At 34.1% G+C, this 18845-nt stretch overlaps 1 protein-coding gene across 1 annotated transcript; it reads left to right on the top strand.

Annotated features, from left to right (window-relative positions):
- Positions 1 to 1092: 1092 nt before the first annotated feature.
- On the top strand, positions 1093 to 8150 carry LOC137923311 (pancreatic triacylglycerol lipase-like). The gene is made up of 5 exons (XM_068766516.1): positions 1093 to 1156; positions 4859 to 5033; positions 5451 to 5599; positions 6987 to 7232; positions 7816 to 8150. Exons 1-5 carry the CDS (start codon positions 1093 to 1095, stop codon positions 8148 to 8150), a joined length of 969 nt encoding a protein of 322 aa, XP_068622617.1.
- The last annotated feature ends 10695 nt before the right edge of the window (positions 8151 to 18845 follow it).

The raw sequence follows: 18845 nt of genomic DNA, 5'->3' as shown, positions 1-18845 counted from the left end.
GACGGGATGTATCTTATAAATATACACTTTGTGCATTAAATAGGATTACCGCTGCACACAAACAAGTTTCCAGAGGATGGGCAGGTGCATTCTCTGCGTACCATAATACCACACTGCGATTGCCAACCCGTTTGCCAAGCGAGTGGATGCCTTTAGGGACCTGTAGTGGGCGTACAAAGGCTGAAACGACGATAGATAGCTGAAAGTGAATATTTATGTGTTGCAAAAAGACCTCCTTAAACGTATTCCAATCCCTCTCACAACAACGCGATGTACCTGGTACGGTACATCCATGGAATGTTGAAAAGTTAGAACGATTCCTAGATTAAAAAGGTTTATGATTTTGTCTCAGCCAGGAATATCGGAAATAATACATAAACCAAAGATTTCTATCATTTTGTGAATAACAGGTTGTTTTTTATTTGTAAACAACACGTATATACTATGCTTACAATAAGAACGCTGTACGACGATCAATATTAAAATCCCCTATGCAATTAACGTTTTACGGATTGTATGAATATTACTTCTTTTTTGAATATGGAATAATAATCTGATCATTATTTTTAAATATCCGCAATATAAGTTAATAATGGCCCGTTTTTAATTGAAAGAGATAGATGGACGTTCAAATCAGACATAAAGTATATATGTATATATATATATATATATATACATATATATATATATATATATATATATATATATATATATATATATATATATATATATATATATATATATATATATATATATGTATGTATGGCCTAAAATTTACATTTATATGTAAGTTAAAAAGTAGTATTTTGTACACATGATGGAGAGAGTATGAGTCGTATAGAAATATGTGATATGACAATTTAATTTTAAACGAATATTCTTACAAAAACTGGAATAAATGCAAGTACTTTGACGTCATGACTCTTTATTTAGATACTCGTATATACTCTTTGGAAGATACAGTGTATTGAAGTGGAAACAATGCGAGTAGATAATATATAATAACGCTTGAAATCTGTGCGATTTATACTAGCCAGTAGACACGTACGGGCGTGACAAATCGCTTCCTGGGCCACCTGCGATTCTGGACAAATGCAAGCATTCATCATGAAACATTTTATTACTTATTTGTTCTGCTTACACTCGTGCAGCGTGGGTGAGTAACGTTTACAAATGTATCAACAGCGTGTGCCAGCGAACTAAAATATGTGAGCTATTTTGTCTTAAAGGTTTTCATGTTAGTTATTGGAGCTAGAACTACTATCTAGTTTAATTTGACTTGAATTTAGTCTAACATCGTCAACAGTTCCTTTCTAATATATTTTCCTTTAATATACGTTAATAAGTGAATATTTAAATAACAAAGTCCTTGGCAATGATGTCGCTTGATTATTTTATTGTCATTTAAAATACATCTCACAGAAGATGTATATGAATAATTCGATATTATTAAACTTTTTAAAAGTGTTGTTGTGGAGTTTGTTCAATCTATAGAATTATGTGTTGTTAAATCTAAAAACGTTGACGATTTGATAAGAGTTCCTTTAAAAAAATGATAAAAGGTAAATTAATCGTTATTTTTTAATTCAAAATGTTTTGGTAAGAAATTCCTTTTTTATGTATTTTATTTATACAGAATATACTTGATATTCTTTCCCCTCCGTCTAAGTATTTCGATACCGTGTACCAGAGCAATTTGATTGTCTTCATCTGGATTACTTTTTCTTGTTTAAGAGATTTTTAAATTCCTGATATCCTTTTCATTAGTTAACATCGAAATACAGTTATTAGTAATATTATTTAAAATATTTAACTCATAGTATTATTTGTGATATATTTTTTCTTAAAAACAACCGTTGTTTATAAAAGAAAAATGAACTAACAGTAGAAGCTAAGACAAAATATTCCCCTTTAGATATATTTATTAAACGGGCTTCTATTTTGAATTTTAATTAAAAAATTAAAAAACAGTTCTAAATCTGTATAATAAAAAGGTAATATTCAAATGTCCTCAAACATACTGCAATAGATACATACTACATGAATTTTTTTTTAATTTTCAATGAATTAGTTATTATTTTGTGGGCAACTGTGTACGGTCTTAAACATTCCTGTGTAATGTCTAAATTATCATGTGGAAATCTTAGAAAGTCATTAAACAAAATATGTTAAAATGCTATTACGTCGTGAAAGATTTTTGAAGTAATAAGTAAGCTTAAATTGTTCTATTAGAGTGTTAAGATTGTTGTATAACTGACCACAAAATAGGTCCGAGTTTTTTGCGCGCTATTCCGTGGTGCGTTTGGAATCCTAGATTATTCCATTATACAGGAACTGAACTTGTTTCTACTTTATATCGAATTGTTTTTTTTTTTCAAATTTTCTCTTGTCATATACTAATACGTAAATGGTTCTACGTGGACATTAACTTAAATAAATTAGATTTTCTAAATATAAGCAGTTTTACCTCATTTAACAAAAAATAACAAATTTGTCGCATCCATTTCTAATCACTGAATGGCTTCCTAATTTTTATATATCATCGAAACATTTATTGAAATGAACAAAAAAATGTAGGTGGCTATAGACAGTCCAGGAAAAACTTAAAATTTTTTATGATCTTTCTTAACTTCATTTGTTTTGTAAAGCGTTAAATTATCACAAGTAAAACCTTTTTTCGTCGCATATACTCAGGTGAGTCTATACATATGTTTCGGTAAAAAATAACTAAATGTTTTGTGTGACAATCAACGGTAAAATTCCACGCACAGCTAGTATAAGAAGAGGTCAGTCCAGTTGAAGTGTTTAAGGCAGTGTGTATGTTTGTACAGTAAAAGTTTTCAAGGAGCGGAGGCAGTAAGGAACACTTTAGATGAGAAAAGTTCGCGGCGGAGCGGACACAAAATGCGGAGAGGGGACAAATTGCTTTACTAATACAACAGATTACTAACTTCTGTTCGAAAAATGATGCCGATACAAATATAAAGAAGGCCCTTAACACCCTAAAATTGACAAAGTATTCTTTGTCAACAACGAAATTAAAGCACTTCATTGTCTGGCAATTTGTTGTACTTTTATTAAATTGTAAATTTTTTAATGCATACTTCCATCCAAATATATTTCCTTCTCAGTAATTGCAATAGATTCATTTTTAACCTCGTAAACACGACGCTATCGACTCCATTCGTCTATTTGTACACAAATAGTTGCCTATTCGCCGACGAAGACATTTTGGGCACGAAAATTACTGTCTATTCCTTAGATAAAGCCTACACTGCAGTTTAATACTTAACCCAATATTCCACTTAAACCAATCCTAACTAATAATCCTATTTTATGTTTCTTAAAGAACCTACTTTCATCATTATTCTTTTTATTTCCCAAACGATCTATCTCGAAATAAACTCCCTTTTAGAATTAGAGTACACAAATCAGGCCAGGCCGCTTACAACCGATCCCATTGGAAATATATGGGTGAGATTTAGATTCAGCAGTAAATGTCTTATGGCTGAAATGATGATCATTACCTATATGACCTATTCGGATGGTGTATAGACCGCTTGATAATGTTGTTAGTCTTACAAAATTGCTATCATTGGAAAACCAATCTCCTTTGCAGGTTGGTGTGTTTTACATTTCAGGCGTGTTCTCTTGTCAAAATACTTTTGATCATGGAGCTCGTTGCACGGCTTCTTTCTTCCCGCTTCTCTTCGAAATATTTCACAGTTATAGCTTAAGGAGTGATCCCGCGGAAGAATTCATAAGGACATGGTATAGCGGCGTATTTTATGGATATTTGTTTTATTATTTGAGAATAATAAAAAAGTCATAATAATAATGCCAGAAGAGTCTAACATGATATAAACTAGAATCAGATTGACCTCTTCTATAAAGGCCTAATTTAATTAAAAGCTGCGAGGGTTCTTAAAACGCCCTGATCTGTGAAGAGCTCAGAAAAAGTCAGGCGGTTTTTTTAGTTCAGCCATTTTAAAGTATCCATAACGTTGTTTGACTTTTAAATAACTTGGTTGAAGTAGGTCAGAACTCGTGTTGTACGCAATTGTTGAAAGGCATTGCCTAATTTTGACTCCAATCGAATAAAAATCTTCCTTGTCCATGATATCTTTAGCATACTTTTTAAGCACAGCCTAGCAGCCTGTCTATAAACTTCAGTTCTCTTTTTACAATGGCCACGTTTCTACATTTTAAAGCGCTAAAGAAAACAGTATGTTAAGGCACAAAATGAGCTTAAGTTACATCTGTATGGTATTTTCGTTTAATAATTGAAAGTAGCGTTGGTATAAAAAAAAACTTCGAGCGTTTTCCAACAACGAATTAAGATCATGGCATACGATCGGCAGTTTAAGTGGTTTTCATAATGTTGGCGAGCGCGTGGTCTGTGTAAACGGATTACATAAATGAAAATTATTGGAGTAGTTTAATTATGATTTTATAAAAATAGGTAAAATAATACAGTATAATACAGTAAAAAGTAATACAGTAAGTAAGTAATACAGTAAAATAATACGTAACAAAAGACTGTCAGAATAAACGAACGTGCAAAAGTGACCAATAACTAAAACTGTCAATGTAAAAAGTATAAATAACAAATATTTTAACAGCATAAAGAGGTTGTAAATGACCCAGTAAGTCGCCAAAACATTGTATATTGCTAATTAGTATACGCTGTAATAAAGTAATGTAACTTTCAACTTATTCTTGTTATCCCGCGATGTCCAAGCGTGACTTAACTACGAGTGGAGTTGTCCAGTTATCATTCATCGGTGCTTCAGTTGAATAGTAGTTCGCAAACTTTGAAACGGAATAAACTGACTAATTAATGGTTTTGTGGTTTCAGTGTTTGCGGATACGGATGATTTAAATTCAAACAATGGAACGGCAGATCAACGTTTTATGCAAATGACAGACGGCAAAGGGATATCGCAAGATACTGATGATTTTGCGGAAGGCATTGCAAAATTTCTTTATGACGATATTAACCAATACACTAATGTATATCTCTTATATACAAGGTAAGCCAAGAAATGAAGACATCCGTAGACGACCAAAGTAACTAATATAGTCCAGATTAGCAAATTGAAGTGTCAGTGGGAGGGTCATATAGCACGAAGAACAAATGGCCGTTGAAGCCTAAAGGTTCCGGAGTAGAGAACAAAACAAATGCAGGACTGTCATCCATAAAATAAAATGCTGGATGCAGGCAGATTCTTCTTGCCGATAATACAGAGCTTGATTGTTGTAATTGTTACTGCTTTATTATCCTTTACAAGTTACTTTACTGGAGTCTGCCTTTTACAGACTATACAAGGTGGTGACTATAGGTGTAAAGCTTTAAAGGGGTGCATCTATTAATTATGTAGTTATTAAATAAATATATAAACTTTACAAAAATATTTAAAACTACTGCAGTTTTGTATTTTTTTTTTCAGAAAAAATATACAATCGTACGAGATGATAAAATATAACGATGCGCAATCAATAACCCGCTCCAGCTTCAACGCGAGTAATCCGACTGTTGTAATTGTGCACGGCTGGATCTCTGATCGCAACTCCGATATTAATATAGTATTACGCAACGGTAATTTATTTACATATATTTTAAAAATGCTATATTATTATAGATATTTTAGTATACATGTATTTAGTACGCTATGTTTCGTGCTATGTGACATTGACTGCTTCCATCGTGTTTGGGAAACAACGGAGCTTATTTTTGTCCAAAAATAGTATCTAAAGGCGAAACTCTGTGATGAACTATTGTTACCAGCGATGACTAACTGCGCGGAATCGTGGTCTCTCTACTCGTGGGCGTTCTTAATTACTTACCGAGCCATAGAGGCGGCCGTGCTCGGGATTTCTCTACGAAATCGAATCAGGATTGAGGAGATTAGTAGATTAACAAAAGCAACCGACATTGAATAGCGAATTGGAAGTGGCGGTGGGCAGACCAAATTGCGCAGAACGATGGCTATGGTAAAGGTTGTGAAATGGAGTCGGCCTTGTTAATTTATTTATTCATTTATTTATATTATAATCCACATAGGATTATTAACAGTACTTACTTGTGCACGTCATGAGAATATTGCTACAAAAGCCCAATCAGAACAACATCCTTCAATTTAAACCTACCTGGGCTACAAACGAGCCCTAACTACGACTGATTTTCGAGGCTATTTTTAAAATATTTATGTTATAATATAGTAGCAGATTAATTGATTACCAAGCTTGGTTATTACTAAAAAAATTCGTCACACTGTCATAAAACTTTTTATACAGTTTTTTATTGTAAATATTTAATTATAATTTTGATAGTTTTCTTTTATTTATGTAGAGACCGCTCAAGAAATCTAACAACTTGACTGTCATACCTTCTGGTATAATAAACAAGTAACAGCCCTAGCAGAGGTTTCTTAGGAAGCATATTCTAGTTTTAACTTCTTCAATACTTTATGACGCACAGATTTTGTCCTTTAAAAAACAAAGTATCTACACTTATCCCCCAATACCGTAATGAAAAGAATACGCAGGGGTAAAGCCGAAGCTCTCCAGAAAGTACTTGAGACTTGCTACTCTAAATGAGGTCTCTGCCAAGCACCCCCTGCACTCTGCCACCTCAAGGCCTCAGAATCGACATTTACATGTCTCCATTACTTTTAACTTTTAACTAAGGACTGGGAATGAATTGTTATTGTAGTTAGTGCTGTGAAAGTGATCAGAGAAAAAACCGGTCCGAGTTTGTTGTGGCCTCTCCTCATATCATGGTCGCCTATCAACTACCATAGCTTTAAGTCTGATACTATTACAGGGGAGCTGAATCTAGTTTTAGTTTTACTGGTTCTTCTGGAATAATTTTCATGACTTACGCAAGTGGTCACTGAAAGATTTTTAGTAGATATGTGTAAATTAATATTATGCTATAATAAAGTGTGTAAAACTTGATATAAATATATTCTTTCGTGTTTCAGCGTTTATAATGAAAGCAGATTATAATGTTATCGTCGTGGACTGGAGCAAGGTTTCGATGGAAGATTACATCACCGCAGCCGAAAGAGTACCGCGTATAGGGCAATACTTGGGAGACTTTCTTACGTTTTTCTGTGATGCGACTGGTGTTCCTTTAAGATCTTTGCATTTAATAGGACATAGTTTAGGAGCTCACGTTGTCGGAAACGCAGGCAAAAAACTTGGAGGGCAAGTGGGACGTATAACAGGTAAAATTACCCACACTTGCACTTATAGGGTGATTAGTTATACGTATAAAAGTTTTGAAGGCGTGAAAGTATTTGTCGGTAAATTTTTTTAACTTTTTCAGTACAAAGCTCAAAAGGAAAGATAATAAATAATATTTAATTTTAATTTGTAATCCAAATGTGCGCAGTGGTAGAGCATTGAGAGATGCGATAGTAGGTTGCCGGTTCGATTCTTGAGATACTCGTACAATCTAACATACAAAATCACACATTGTGCTAATGCACGTGTAGTTAATACTATAAAAGAAGCCACTGCTCACAAAGAAATTTCCAGAGAATGACAAGCACTTCTGTGTAACATAATAGTACACACTGCCACCACCTACACACCTGCCAATTGAAGAGTTTATGGTATATCTCCCCTTAGATATCCACTCATAGTTAGGAGTTCTATGCCTTGCGGTGGGCATTTATGGGCGTATATATAATATATTATCATATTGCGATTGCTAATTATTTCTGAAATCATTGATTTTTGGAAAATACCTACTTTATTTGTCACTTTATATATTTCATAAGTTGTTATAATTGTATATGTATACAGGTTTAGATCCAGCTGGGCCTCTGTGGAATAAAAACAGTAATCGTTTGAGCAAAACTGACGCACATTACGTTGAAGCTATTCACACGAATGCCGGTGTTTTCGGCATAGCTAGCTCAGTAGGTACTGTCGACTTTTACCCAAACGGTGGCGTATCACAGCCGGGCTGTTTAACGGACGAATGCAATCATGATCGATCCTGGAACCTGTTTGCAGCCACAGTACTGTTCGACCATCTAGTGGGTCATAAATGCAGCACAGTTTTACAGTATACGCTCAATCAATGTTACGGAGATGCACTGAAGTTAGGAAATGACGAACTTACGAAAAATGGGTAAGTTATAATTATTTTTGTTTACTTATTTACTCTTTGTGCACACAATAAGATTTACAATGGAGGACTTAACGCCATAGGCGTTCTCTACTTGTCTACCTTAGGGCAGGGGGGAAATAATCTTGGCAGGTGCTTAAATTATAATAAAATTGAACATACCTACTAATGATACAATGACTCAAACTTACATATATGCCTCGTTTAAATATTTATACACAATACGTTAATAATATATACATGTAATAAAATACATATACTTGGTGTAGATAAATATAAATAATAATAGCTACTGTTGTGAAGATTCTGCTAATTTCTGACGCATATGTTCTCGAAGTTTCCGTTAAAAACTGTAACGGCTTTTTGCCATCCCGATTTCCAAGAGCAGCTTATTCCATAGAAGAATAGATTTCACAAAAAAAGAAGATTAAAGAAAGTCAGTACGGTGAGGGGGACAATGAAGGAGATGAAGTTACATTTATTTTTATTAATTAACAAGTGCATAATGTTTGCCCATTATTGGGTTATGGAGTAACATTTTTAAAAATAGATAGGTATTCGTAAGATCTCGAGTCTCAAATAGAGTCTTGATTGATTTTGATTTTGTTTAACATTTTGTATTGAGGATTAAGTTATAGTAGCATTATATTGGCATGGTATAATAGCCAGTTCACTTGAATAATTAGATCGACGTACATTAGAAAGCCGCGTTCACATTGGACGGTTGAAGGAAGTCCTTCACGAAAGAGTATTCTTCGACAAACGGATTCGTTTTTCTCAATTTCTAATATCAAGAGGCGTAAGTGACAATTACGAGTCAGTTAATGCAAATTCACAATAGAAACGGAACAGTAAGTGGACCAACAAATAAAGAAATCTTAAACTTTTATTTAATTTTTTGATTTTATTTAAGAACAGTAAAGCTGTGTAAAAACGAATACATAATGTGTAAAAAATTAAGTGTCTCTCTCTATAACATGTAAATTTAAAACACAGTAATCTTAGGTAAGATCATACTTAGCGTAAGATGGCTGTGTCAAGAAAAGCGATGGCTCATGCAATATGAAAAACATTTCAGTAAGTAATGGATTGTACATTTACACAGACTAACAGTGGCAGTTTTCACATTTACACAGCTATTACGTTTTAAAATACAATAAAAACTTTTATATTTATGTGGACGTAACATTTGAAACGGATTTTAGATTTTCATATATTCGGTAAACAAAGTATGATCAATTGTTAAAAAGAAAAATTTTATGTTTTCAGAAGCGGCGTGTACCGTCTCAAAACTACTGGAGTATTTCCTTATTGAATAGAATAAATGTCGAAATAAATTACGTTTTTTTTAAATTATACGTTTGTGTATTATTTATGTATTTTTTTAGCAATTTAAAAATTGAAAATTTCTTTATAGTATCCGAAACGGTAGATGGTCGCTGGGACCTTGATGTTTTAACCCTGTTAAGGGCTTACTTAAGGAAAGAAAAAAAGGAAAGTGACCACAGTGAATTGGTAAGTTGAAGTGGCAGATCCTTATGTTCTGGAGTCGATACCACGGACCCGCAAACGCAGCTAAGGACGTCCATCCACAAGATAGTCAGACAATCTTGTTAAGAAGCCACTGGATGCGGGCCGCTTCCAACCAGTCGGCCTTACGGCTTTAATTACAACGTTGATGAATATTCGAAATTTAAAATGTATACAAGACCATTTAAATTAACATAGCTTGATTTATCAACAAATAATTCAAGATGTTAATAATTAACAGCCAATGTTTTTTTAATCACATAATAAACACATCGAAAGTAAAGACCATTTGTTTCAGCTATCCAAGCTATCATCTTTGTTTTTTTAGTTTAGCATAGGTGCAATGCTATTAGAGCTAGCGCTAGTAGGAACGGCTTAGTTAGTTAAACGAAAGCTCCTGTTATACGAAACCCTTTGTAAAATAGCATGTTTTTTGACAAAACAAAGAATGAAAATAACAAATCATCAATTCGAACTTTAAAAAATTAATAACGGTTATTTCAAAACAAAGAATTTATCGTAATCCTTTTTGATACACACATTTGTTTTTTTTTGGTGCGTAGATTAATGTAAATGTTGAGCAACACGAACGCACACAGGCCACGTACGATTAGTAAAGACTAAAACAGGTTTTCAAGACAGGTGCTATAAATATTCAACGCTTTCGCGATTAAATACCTGACAAATGCAAGTCACTCATATACCTTCTACAAATTGTTAAGAAACTTGCAAGAAATATGAGAATCGGTAAAATGTTCTCCGGTTATTGTGTGTCCAAGAGAAATAGTTATTCATTTTTATTTCTAACTATATAGATTTCGTTATTAACTAAATTTTTAAAAACTATTAATTTATAACGAAGTGTATCTTTTATGTTTTTAACCCTTTCACGACCACGGGGACGCCGGTGTCCCAAGCAAAAATCATGGATTATTTAAATATTTACGTAACCATTGTAAATAATTTTTTTGTTTTAATATTTCGGAAAGTACCTTTTTATTATTTTTTACTGGCAATATAGGATTACTAACACCGTTTATTGTTTATCGTCATCGGAACGTTAGAGTTCTTTTGGCGCGAATGATCTGCTGTTTGGAATAAATAATTGATATTGTAAAAGCGCTTCTCAAGTTTTTACAGTGTCAAATTATCATTACCTGGTAAGTAAATTGTTATTCTAAATATTCAGTAGTAATGTATTTATGTTGTATTCTGTCATAAATCGTTATAAAGATTATGGGACACGGATGTCCCTGTCGGCGTAAAGGGATACTTTTTACGGAATTTCTTAATTTTTGGCCTGGTGATATACCAAAATGCTATCATTTTCTTATTCATATTTTTCTCAGAATATGTTTCGTAAGGGACGTGGAGTTTATGAACTTCGAAAAAATGAAATTCTTCAAATTTTTGTGAGTGACAATAGCGATGAGGAAGATGACTTAGTGCTTGATAACGAAGACCAAAGACTTCTAGTACAGGATGATGACCAAGGGGTATTTGATGTCGAGGTTGAAGAAACAACGACTCTTCAACGGCAAGAATCACCTGAACCTTCAACGTCTCAAAAAAACAATCCATCTAATCATCAACCAATCATCTAACATAAGGAATTGTTTTGCCGAGTATCACAAATAACTTGCCGTATTATATGTATATTATTCATAAACAAGTAAAAAAAAGTACACTAAGTAACAAATGTACATTATTTACAACAAAACAGACTTACCAACAAGTAAACCAAAATTTAGATGTTTAAGTAGAAAGTAACCCTTAGCGACCATAGGGACATATTTGTCCCATAAATTTCCAAAAAAAATGTAAAACTTTTTTGAATTTTTAGTATAAATTATGTTTTTAGGATGCCTATTAATTCATTACATTTAGCTAAATTGATTAAATAAGGTACCGTAACCTTATGGTCCTGAAAGGGTTAATAGATCTACAGTCTGCTTTAATTTTTCATTCGTAATAAATAACTTTTTCATTCGTATGTAATCTCTCGAAAATCTACGTCGATGTTTTGTGTGTAATAAAGCGAAATGAAATACAAGTAAATGTCTTTTGTATTTGTTGCTAACAATGATTAAAACACATTCGTAATTGCATATGTGTACGTATGTTATTTATATACTTATTTCAACTAAACGTTACCTTGAAATACATCATAGTTAGGTTAAAAAAATTAGATATACATTTTGGATGCGTTGTTAATATTAAAAAGTTATTACTTTTCCTTATCATAAATTTTAACAATTTCATATTGGTCGTCATTTCAGCCCATAGATGTCCACTGTTAGAGATATGCACATAACGCTGCTAATCTATCTTCCAGAATTTTTTTTGTGAGCAGTGACAATCTGATAGAAATATTATAAGATATAGATTAATAGCATTTATTATATATAATTAAGAAAAAAAATGTGAATTACCTGAAATTTTATGCCGGAAATTGAACCCGCGATCTACAATCGCAACTGGCTGTTAAAAGAAGACATCAAATAAATGTACGTCGGAAAGTAATTAATAATTTCTGTTAGTTTACTTTAAACATTAGATAAAGCATGGTTCGACTTTTGGGGTTGTTGTCTCTCTTAGTTTATTTAAGAGAAGTGTTTGAGGATTGTACGAAATGAAAATCCATTTTCTCCACCAATCCTTTTAGGAATAAGAGTCTATGTAACACCAGGTGCTTAATAATTATTATATCAAGGATTATGTTTGCGGAGAACGCTGAAGGGTAATGTTGTAATTACACCTTCAAGGAACGGCCTTAAATTTTAGCGAGCTACCTAAGAGCCTTTATTACTTTCTAAAATGTGTTGTCTAAACCCTTGAGTATTACTATTTAGGTGGTTAACAAAGGTTATTCATTTTTAATCCTTTGAAAAAACTTTTTCTTTTTTTTTATAGTCTTACGTTAGTTAAAATTAATATAATTCTTATAAGGAGACACATCCTTTAAAAGCAATTATTTATTTAGATAAACGACGAGTTTATTTCTCTTTTGAAATAGAATGAAACAAAATGCAGTCATCGAACAGAATATTTATACTTCATTAGTATGATTATGTGGACCGCAGGATGCCCATGGGTCATGGGGCCCACCCGCAGATTTATAATAAGACCGATACGAAGCGTCCTATATCCAGCGCCTCCCGACTCCTTTAATAAAAATGTCTTTCCACTGTGTTGGTGGACGTCCTATTCTTAATTTGCCGATCCGTGTTCTTCACAGAACAGAACCTTAAAGCTACTGTAGCTATCGTTATGCGTGCTAAATGCCACTTAACTTACCAATTGGCTGGGTTATGTCTATTACATTCGTTTTTCTACGGATCGCTTCATTCCTGATACACTCTTCGAGAAATTCTGAGCTATAGCTATAAGAGGGCTATCTTCATGGCACGTTGTGCAAATGTGACATTGCCAATTGGAGGGTAAAGTAAAAGGCCTCACTCTCCACTTTAAGGCTGTGAAGCGTATGTTGACCACTTTGGTTTGGATATGGTGTTCATATTGATTGCGTAGCGGTATATAGGAAATATCAACTGCAATGCGGAAACACAAAGATTGAGCCACGGCTGAAATAAATGACAAATAAACATGAAAGTTTACTTGATATCGTTGGTCTGCAAGTAGAGTTCTCTAACTTAAAAAGGAAAAGAAAAGAGAAACTTTTTACGCTTTCTTTAGCCTCTTATATACTTTTATAGTGGCATCCGGTAGGATTATTCATGCGCCATTTTATGCGGATTTTTGTGGGATCCGAACCAAATTCTTGAATACTTGTCACTTTGTAGTAAGAAGGCGCAGAGCTGCTTTGATGAAGCGAAATTAGTTGCATTGACACTGTATAAAAACTGACATTATACACGTCTGGTTATAATTCTTTTAAAATGCGTCTATAAAAGTTGTCGAGCTGAGATCTGAAGCTAACTCTAAAAGTAGTGGTTTGGTTATTAAACAAACGAAAAGACACATATATATATATATGCCTTTTGACTGCGTACACCTAATTTAGGTGTGAGCGTTATTTTTAAGGCGCCGTAATAATCTACTTCCATATGTGCAAAAGCTTTACACTGCTCTTAACGGCGCTGGGGTAGATCGAACATACCAGGAAAAGTTGGCGCAGGTTTCAAACGAAAACACCTATTGCACTTATGTATACGGTGTTTAGATAGGATATGAAACTCTGCTATAGAGACCACTTAAAGTCTATAGTCTATATGTTTCAATGTCTCTGTACCAGAGTTTCAAAAAAATTCAAAAATTATTTATTAAGATGAGGTAATGCGGTCAATTGCACCCGAACATCCGGAAGTTGTATTGTAATCTTATCTATAACCAATGGTTGTATCAAGTATTACCTCGTCGTTATAGCGGGACAAAACTAATAGAAGTAAAACCTAATGTACTATGAGTAATTTCGCCTATACCTTGTGCTTTACTATACGGACTTTTTGAGTCAAAATCTAAAGACAATCTTCCCCCACATTCCCTTGTTATGTAACAACTCTGCAATGAGGTATTTTTTTCAAAAAGTAATTCTTTAACCTGACAATACATTTCCAGATCAAGATTGGTAAATAATTTTGAATTTAGGTTTTGATTTGAGGTCAAAGATTGTACATTATGCAAATCCAGCGCCTTCTCAAATTCTTTGCGCTAATTTTATATATTTGCCTATCGAAATATTAGCTCTCTAAATTAAGATTCGTCACGTTAGAAATATATAGCCAAGTCATAAATGCTTTGCATATTTGCGAATATAGCCTTTTTTAACTTTAGTATAAATAATAGTTTATTTTTATCAATTTCAATGACGTCCCATACGCATTTCATTCAACGCAGAAATTAAATCCAAACACAAATGAATAAAAATTGTTTTATTTTAATTTGATGCTTAAAATTAGTTTTTGGGTTCTCATACTCATAAAGGTATTAAAGGTAAAAAATATTTTAGCATAAATAGGAGAAATGTCAAAGGGCCAGACACTGATTACAATTGCAAAAACAACTCGACTCATAACACTGCAGCCGCTGAATATTAAAGACAATGCTACTCTCATATAAAAGGTCGGCTGTTCGCTTCATTCAATGCCATTTATAAAGTAATATGCCCGAACTTTCCTTTTGTATTTTTGGTAGATATAACCTGGTAATAAAGAATTTTAAAATGCAAAATCTAGTATACATCATTATCATTTAAACTAGGGAGGTACGCGACAAATATGCCACCCCCCGATGTCTATATATCTAAAAGGACAGGTTGGGAGCATTTTTCGGTGATCTTAACGGGGTTAGCTACATTAAAAAAATACACAAAATAAATAATAAGTTGTAAGAAATACACGAAGGAATTAGATACTTAGTCTGGCCATAAATACTGTTCTAATAAAAATATAAACAAAAAATAACTTTGAATTAGGAATGCGTTAATATTGTTTCGTGATATAACTCCTACGTTGTTAATATAAGCGATGTTTAATTTTTATCAAAATTTTCTCAATGTAAAATAGATTAAACCGGTGACAAAATTACTGTAACTGTGACATTTTATTACAGTAGCGATTGCAGAAATTTATTTTGGTGTAAAATTGAATTTAGATATAATAATGTTGTGGATAGTTGCGCATTGATTAACACTATTAAAGCATGTTGGTAGTTAATAAAGCGCTTTCAATTTGTATTATAAAAGGGAGAATTTTTGTATTAACAAACGTTCATTAAGTAAAAACGAATTGAAAGAATAGTTTTTAATTGTTATCTGCTCGTTCGCTGTCAAGTGCAACGGGTTGTGACAAGTGGCGGTTAGCTCCCACCAATGAGATGTCGATATTGAAACTTCGCGTGTCTGTCGCAATCCTTTCAACAGAAGTAATTTTATAAAATGCTAAAACGTGCTTAATAATTCAACTGCACTTTGTAAACATTTGTTTTAATATGATGACACATTCTAATTTTTATCCCTGCTTTATTCTCATATTTTATTTTTACACTTATTTAATATATTTATGCAGATGAAAATATCTATATGAATATGACAGCACAGTCGCGTCTTCGTTCTGTCAAATTCAAAGTCAAGACTCACTTGTCAGCCACTAGCGGAGCATTGTGTCTAGCGTGGTAGCGGGACAACAGTTTATGACGGAAGGGTCGCCGGCGCACCGCGTCTGCGACGAATCGTTTAATATCGTATCAATCATTCTGATTTCCTACTTTATTATGATTTTGTAAAGAAAGTGATTATAAAGAAAATACAGCAATAATTTGGAATCATACGCAAGATAACTTTAATTTTTAAATTTTCACAACCTCTCTCGACACCCCCACCTGACATGAATTCCGATGAAGGCCCTCTTGCGCTTTTAAATACATTTACATAAAAATAATTAAGTTGATGATTTGTAAATCTTTCTTGGAGATTACAATTTCGATTTTTAACAGCGATCGTTAAAAATACTCAATATTTTATATCTAGGCGGCATGAAAGAAAACGTTACTTGAATCTCTTCTGCAAGTTCTCTCACTCCCAGCGTTATACTTTCTAAAGTGATAGTAATGTCAACCAGGTAATAGCCATCAACCAAGCCGAGATTTGGGCTTCTCGGGCGTCCTAGATTCGAAGCGATAAACGTGTATTATCAACGTATGACAGCCTAAACCGAGGCCTCTTCGAGGGGATCTTGAAGCCTAGCCAGTCCATGGAACGTCCGCCTAAGTAGTGTAAGAACTTTGCTGTCTTCCAATCCGCTGAAACTCTAGTATAAAGTGGCTTGACTGTTGCGAGCTTAATTGAGATTTTAGGCTAAACAACCTCGGAACCCATCGAACCCACGAATCTTCAAATGCCACTTGGGCATCTGTATCTTTCAGTTTCGTTGTAATTCATGTTCAACTATCAGAGTTTAATTCTTAATTGAAGTAATGTTGGTGTTAAGATTTTATTTAGTTTTCTGTTGTACAAATGTAAAGAAGTAGAAAAAATATACGTTTATATTTCAAGTATTCAATTACAGCATTACCTGTTAATGGTGCGGTAGATCCGAACAAAAATTATTCAAATCTTCTCGTTTATTCAGAGATTTTTATTTCGGGTAAAAATTCTTTTCAAAAACGTATATCAAAGCGCTTCTTTTCGCTAGCTGCCGAGGTTTATGTTCATTAAAATTAAAAAAAGATGATTCAAAAAAATCAACAACTAACTTTAAAAAAGTAAAAAGCGGTGTAGAGGTAATTTTATACTTATTGTTAATAATAATCTACTTGTTTTTTTCTTAGTTCCTTAAAGGAATATGTGTCAAGAATATGAATTCAACTTGTAATTATTACGAACCTTATTAAAAGTTGTTTTAGTATACAGGTCGATTGGTATGTAAAAACTAAAAAGGGATGAATGTACACTCATGTATGTCTCATTTGTCAACAAAAAACTTTAAAGCGTGAAAAAGCTTTAAAGCTTTTTGTTAATTATTTATAAACCGGTAGTTACCGAGCACTCCGAAATGTTTCACATTTTTTTATTACGTATTACACTAATTTATTTCTTCTATAGGGCGAATAAATTCTGGCAGTACAAAGTTTGCGTGATCAAATAGTAAACAATAATTAATTTACTTGAACAAGTTATCAGAATTTTGAAGATATCTTTACTTATTATATTATTATTACGTAATTTATTACTTGTAAAACCATTGATGTTTGAATAGGGTGTACTGTATATACCATTCATTAGTGACGGCGAATGAACTATTTCTTAACCTGTTTTAAGCTTTTGCACGTATAATATGTAGAATCTTTTTTACACGTATATAGCTTCGACTATATATTCAACTATACGATACATAAAGACACACATAAAGAAGCATGTTTATTCAATATGCTTAACATTCCCATCGTTGAGTACACCGAATAAAAAACTCAAGTTCGGACGTACTAGCGAGATGATCGTTATAAGTTTCAATTGAATTTTCTGCTCAGAAGGTCTTCAATAATAATTTATTTAGAAATACTTTTAACATTTAAGAACTTTATTCAATTGTAGTATCGTATTATATCTTATTTTAAAAATAACTTCGAGTTATCGACTTACACAGCAAAAAAGGTATTAAAATAGGCAAATGAAATACAAATGGTGTTTTTTTCCCTGACAATCATTCATGGAATATTTATCTTTATCATCATTTCAATCATAGGACGTTCACTTCATACAGAACTGGTTGGTAGCGGCCTGTATCCAGCTCCTCACGATCCTCCACGCTGTGCTTGCTGATCCGTGGTCTTCACTCCAGGTACAAGGAATTTCTGCGCACAGCGTTTGGAAGTGCAGAAGTGTCTTCAGACTTTCCTGCCTCCCTTGCTGCTGTAGCACCGCACTAAATCCTGTGCCCCGGCGCACAGATTCGGTACACTCAGTGTTTGGAGTGTCGGAAGTGTCTTCGGACTTCCCCGCCTCCCGTAGTAGCTGACGCAGCCTACTGTTTCTGACTGTTAGAGAACGTCTAAAATCATCTCTCAGAACCGGCAGTGAACGCACGTTCAGTTTGTGAACGGTCGCAGACTGCGCTGCTCCTGTCGCTTCAGTCCGGGTGGCTCCTTCGTCGTGCCAAGTCCGAAAGCAAGCCGCACCCGAACTACGTACTCGGTCAACATCCGCCGGCCTGCTCGTTTCCCGCATATTCGTGTACCGACACAATATCACACATAATACCACTCAAGGTATTATGATTAGCACCATCTCCATCGACGACTACCATCGTCTCACTCGCCACCTGCGTGAGGAAGGCATCTCCTACCACAGGCACGCCCTCCTCGAGGATTAGCGGCTTCCGGTCTCTATCCGCGGCCTCCCGCTCAAAATCGACATCACCGACGTCGTCGAGGACCTCAAGAAAGCGAGCAGCCCCAGATGATCCATTGCATCCCTAGATGCAAAGCGCATGACGTCATAGCGCACTAAGCTCCCCACGCCACTCTACTCTACGTTGGCTAGTGCCTCAGATGTCAACTATACGGTCACGCAGCCCGAAACTGCTACTCCCACCAAAGCCCTCGCGCTCAAACTCGCCAATATTGACCTCGACGAGGTCTGCATTCTAGCCGCTAAACTCCGCAAAGCCTTCGGTCTCTCAGAGCGCTTTCTGTGTATCGCAGAGCACTCGGCCCT

This window comes from Battus philenor, unplaced genomic scaffold (genome assembly GCF_028537555.1).
Source record: "Battus philenor isolate CCGP_79_NKW_IND1 unplaced genomic scaffold, ilBatPhil1.0.hap1 SCAF_21, whole genome shotgun sequence".
NCBI classification, from domain to species: Eukaryota; Metazoa; Arthropoda; class Insecta; order Lepidoptera; family Papilionidae; genus Battus; species Battus philenor.
This window is presented reverse-complemented; position numbering and strand designations above follow the sequence as displayed.

Bases quoted from the DNA above. Each gene is read 5' to 3' on its own strand.
- LOC137923311 (XM_068766516.1), top strand. From the start codon at position 1,093: ATGCAAGCATTCATCATGAAACATTTTATTACTTATTTGTTCTGCTTA. The intron at 1,157-4,858 runs GTGAGTAACGTT...TTGTGGTTTCAG, and splicing joins CTTACACTCGTGCAGCGTGG to TGTTTGCGGATACGGATGAT. The intron at 5,034-5,450 runs GTAAGCCAAGAA...TTTTTTTTTCAG, and splicing joins GTATATCTCTTATATACAAG to AAAAAATATACAATCGTACG.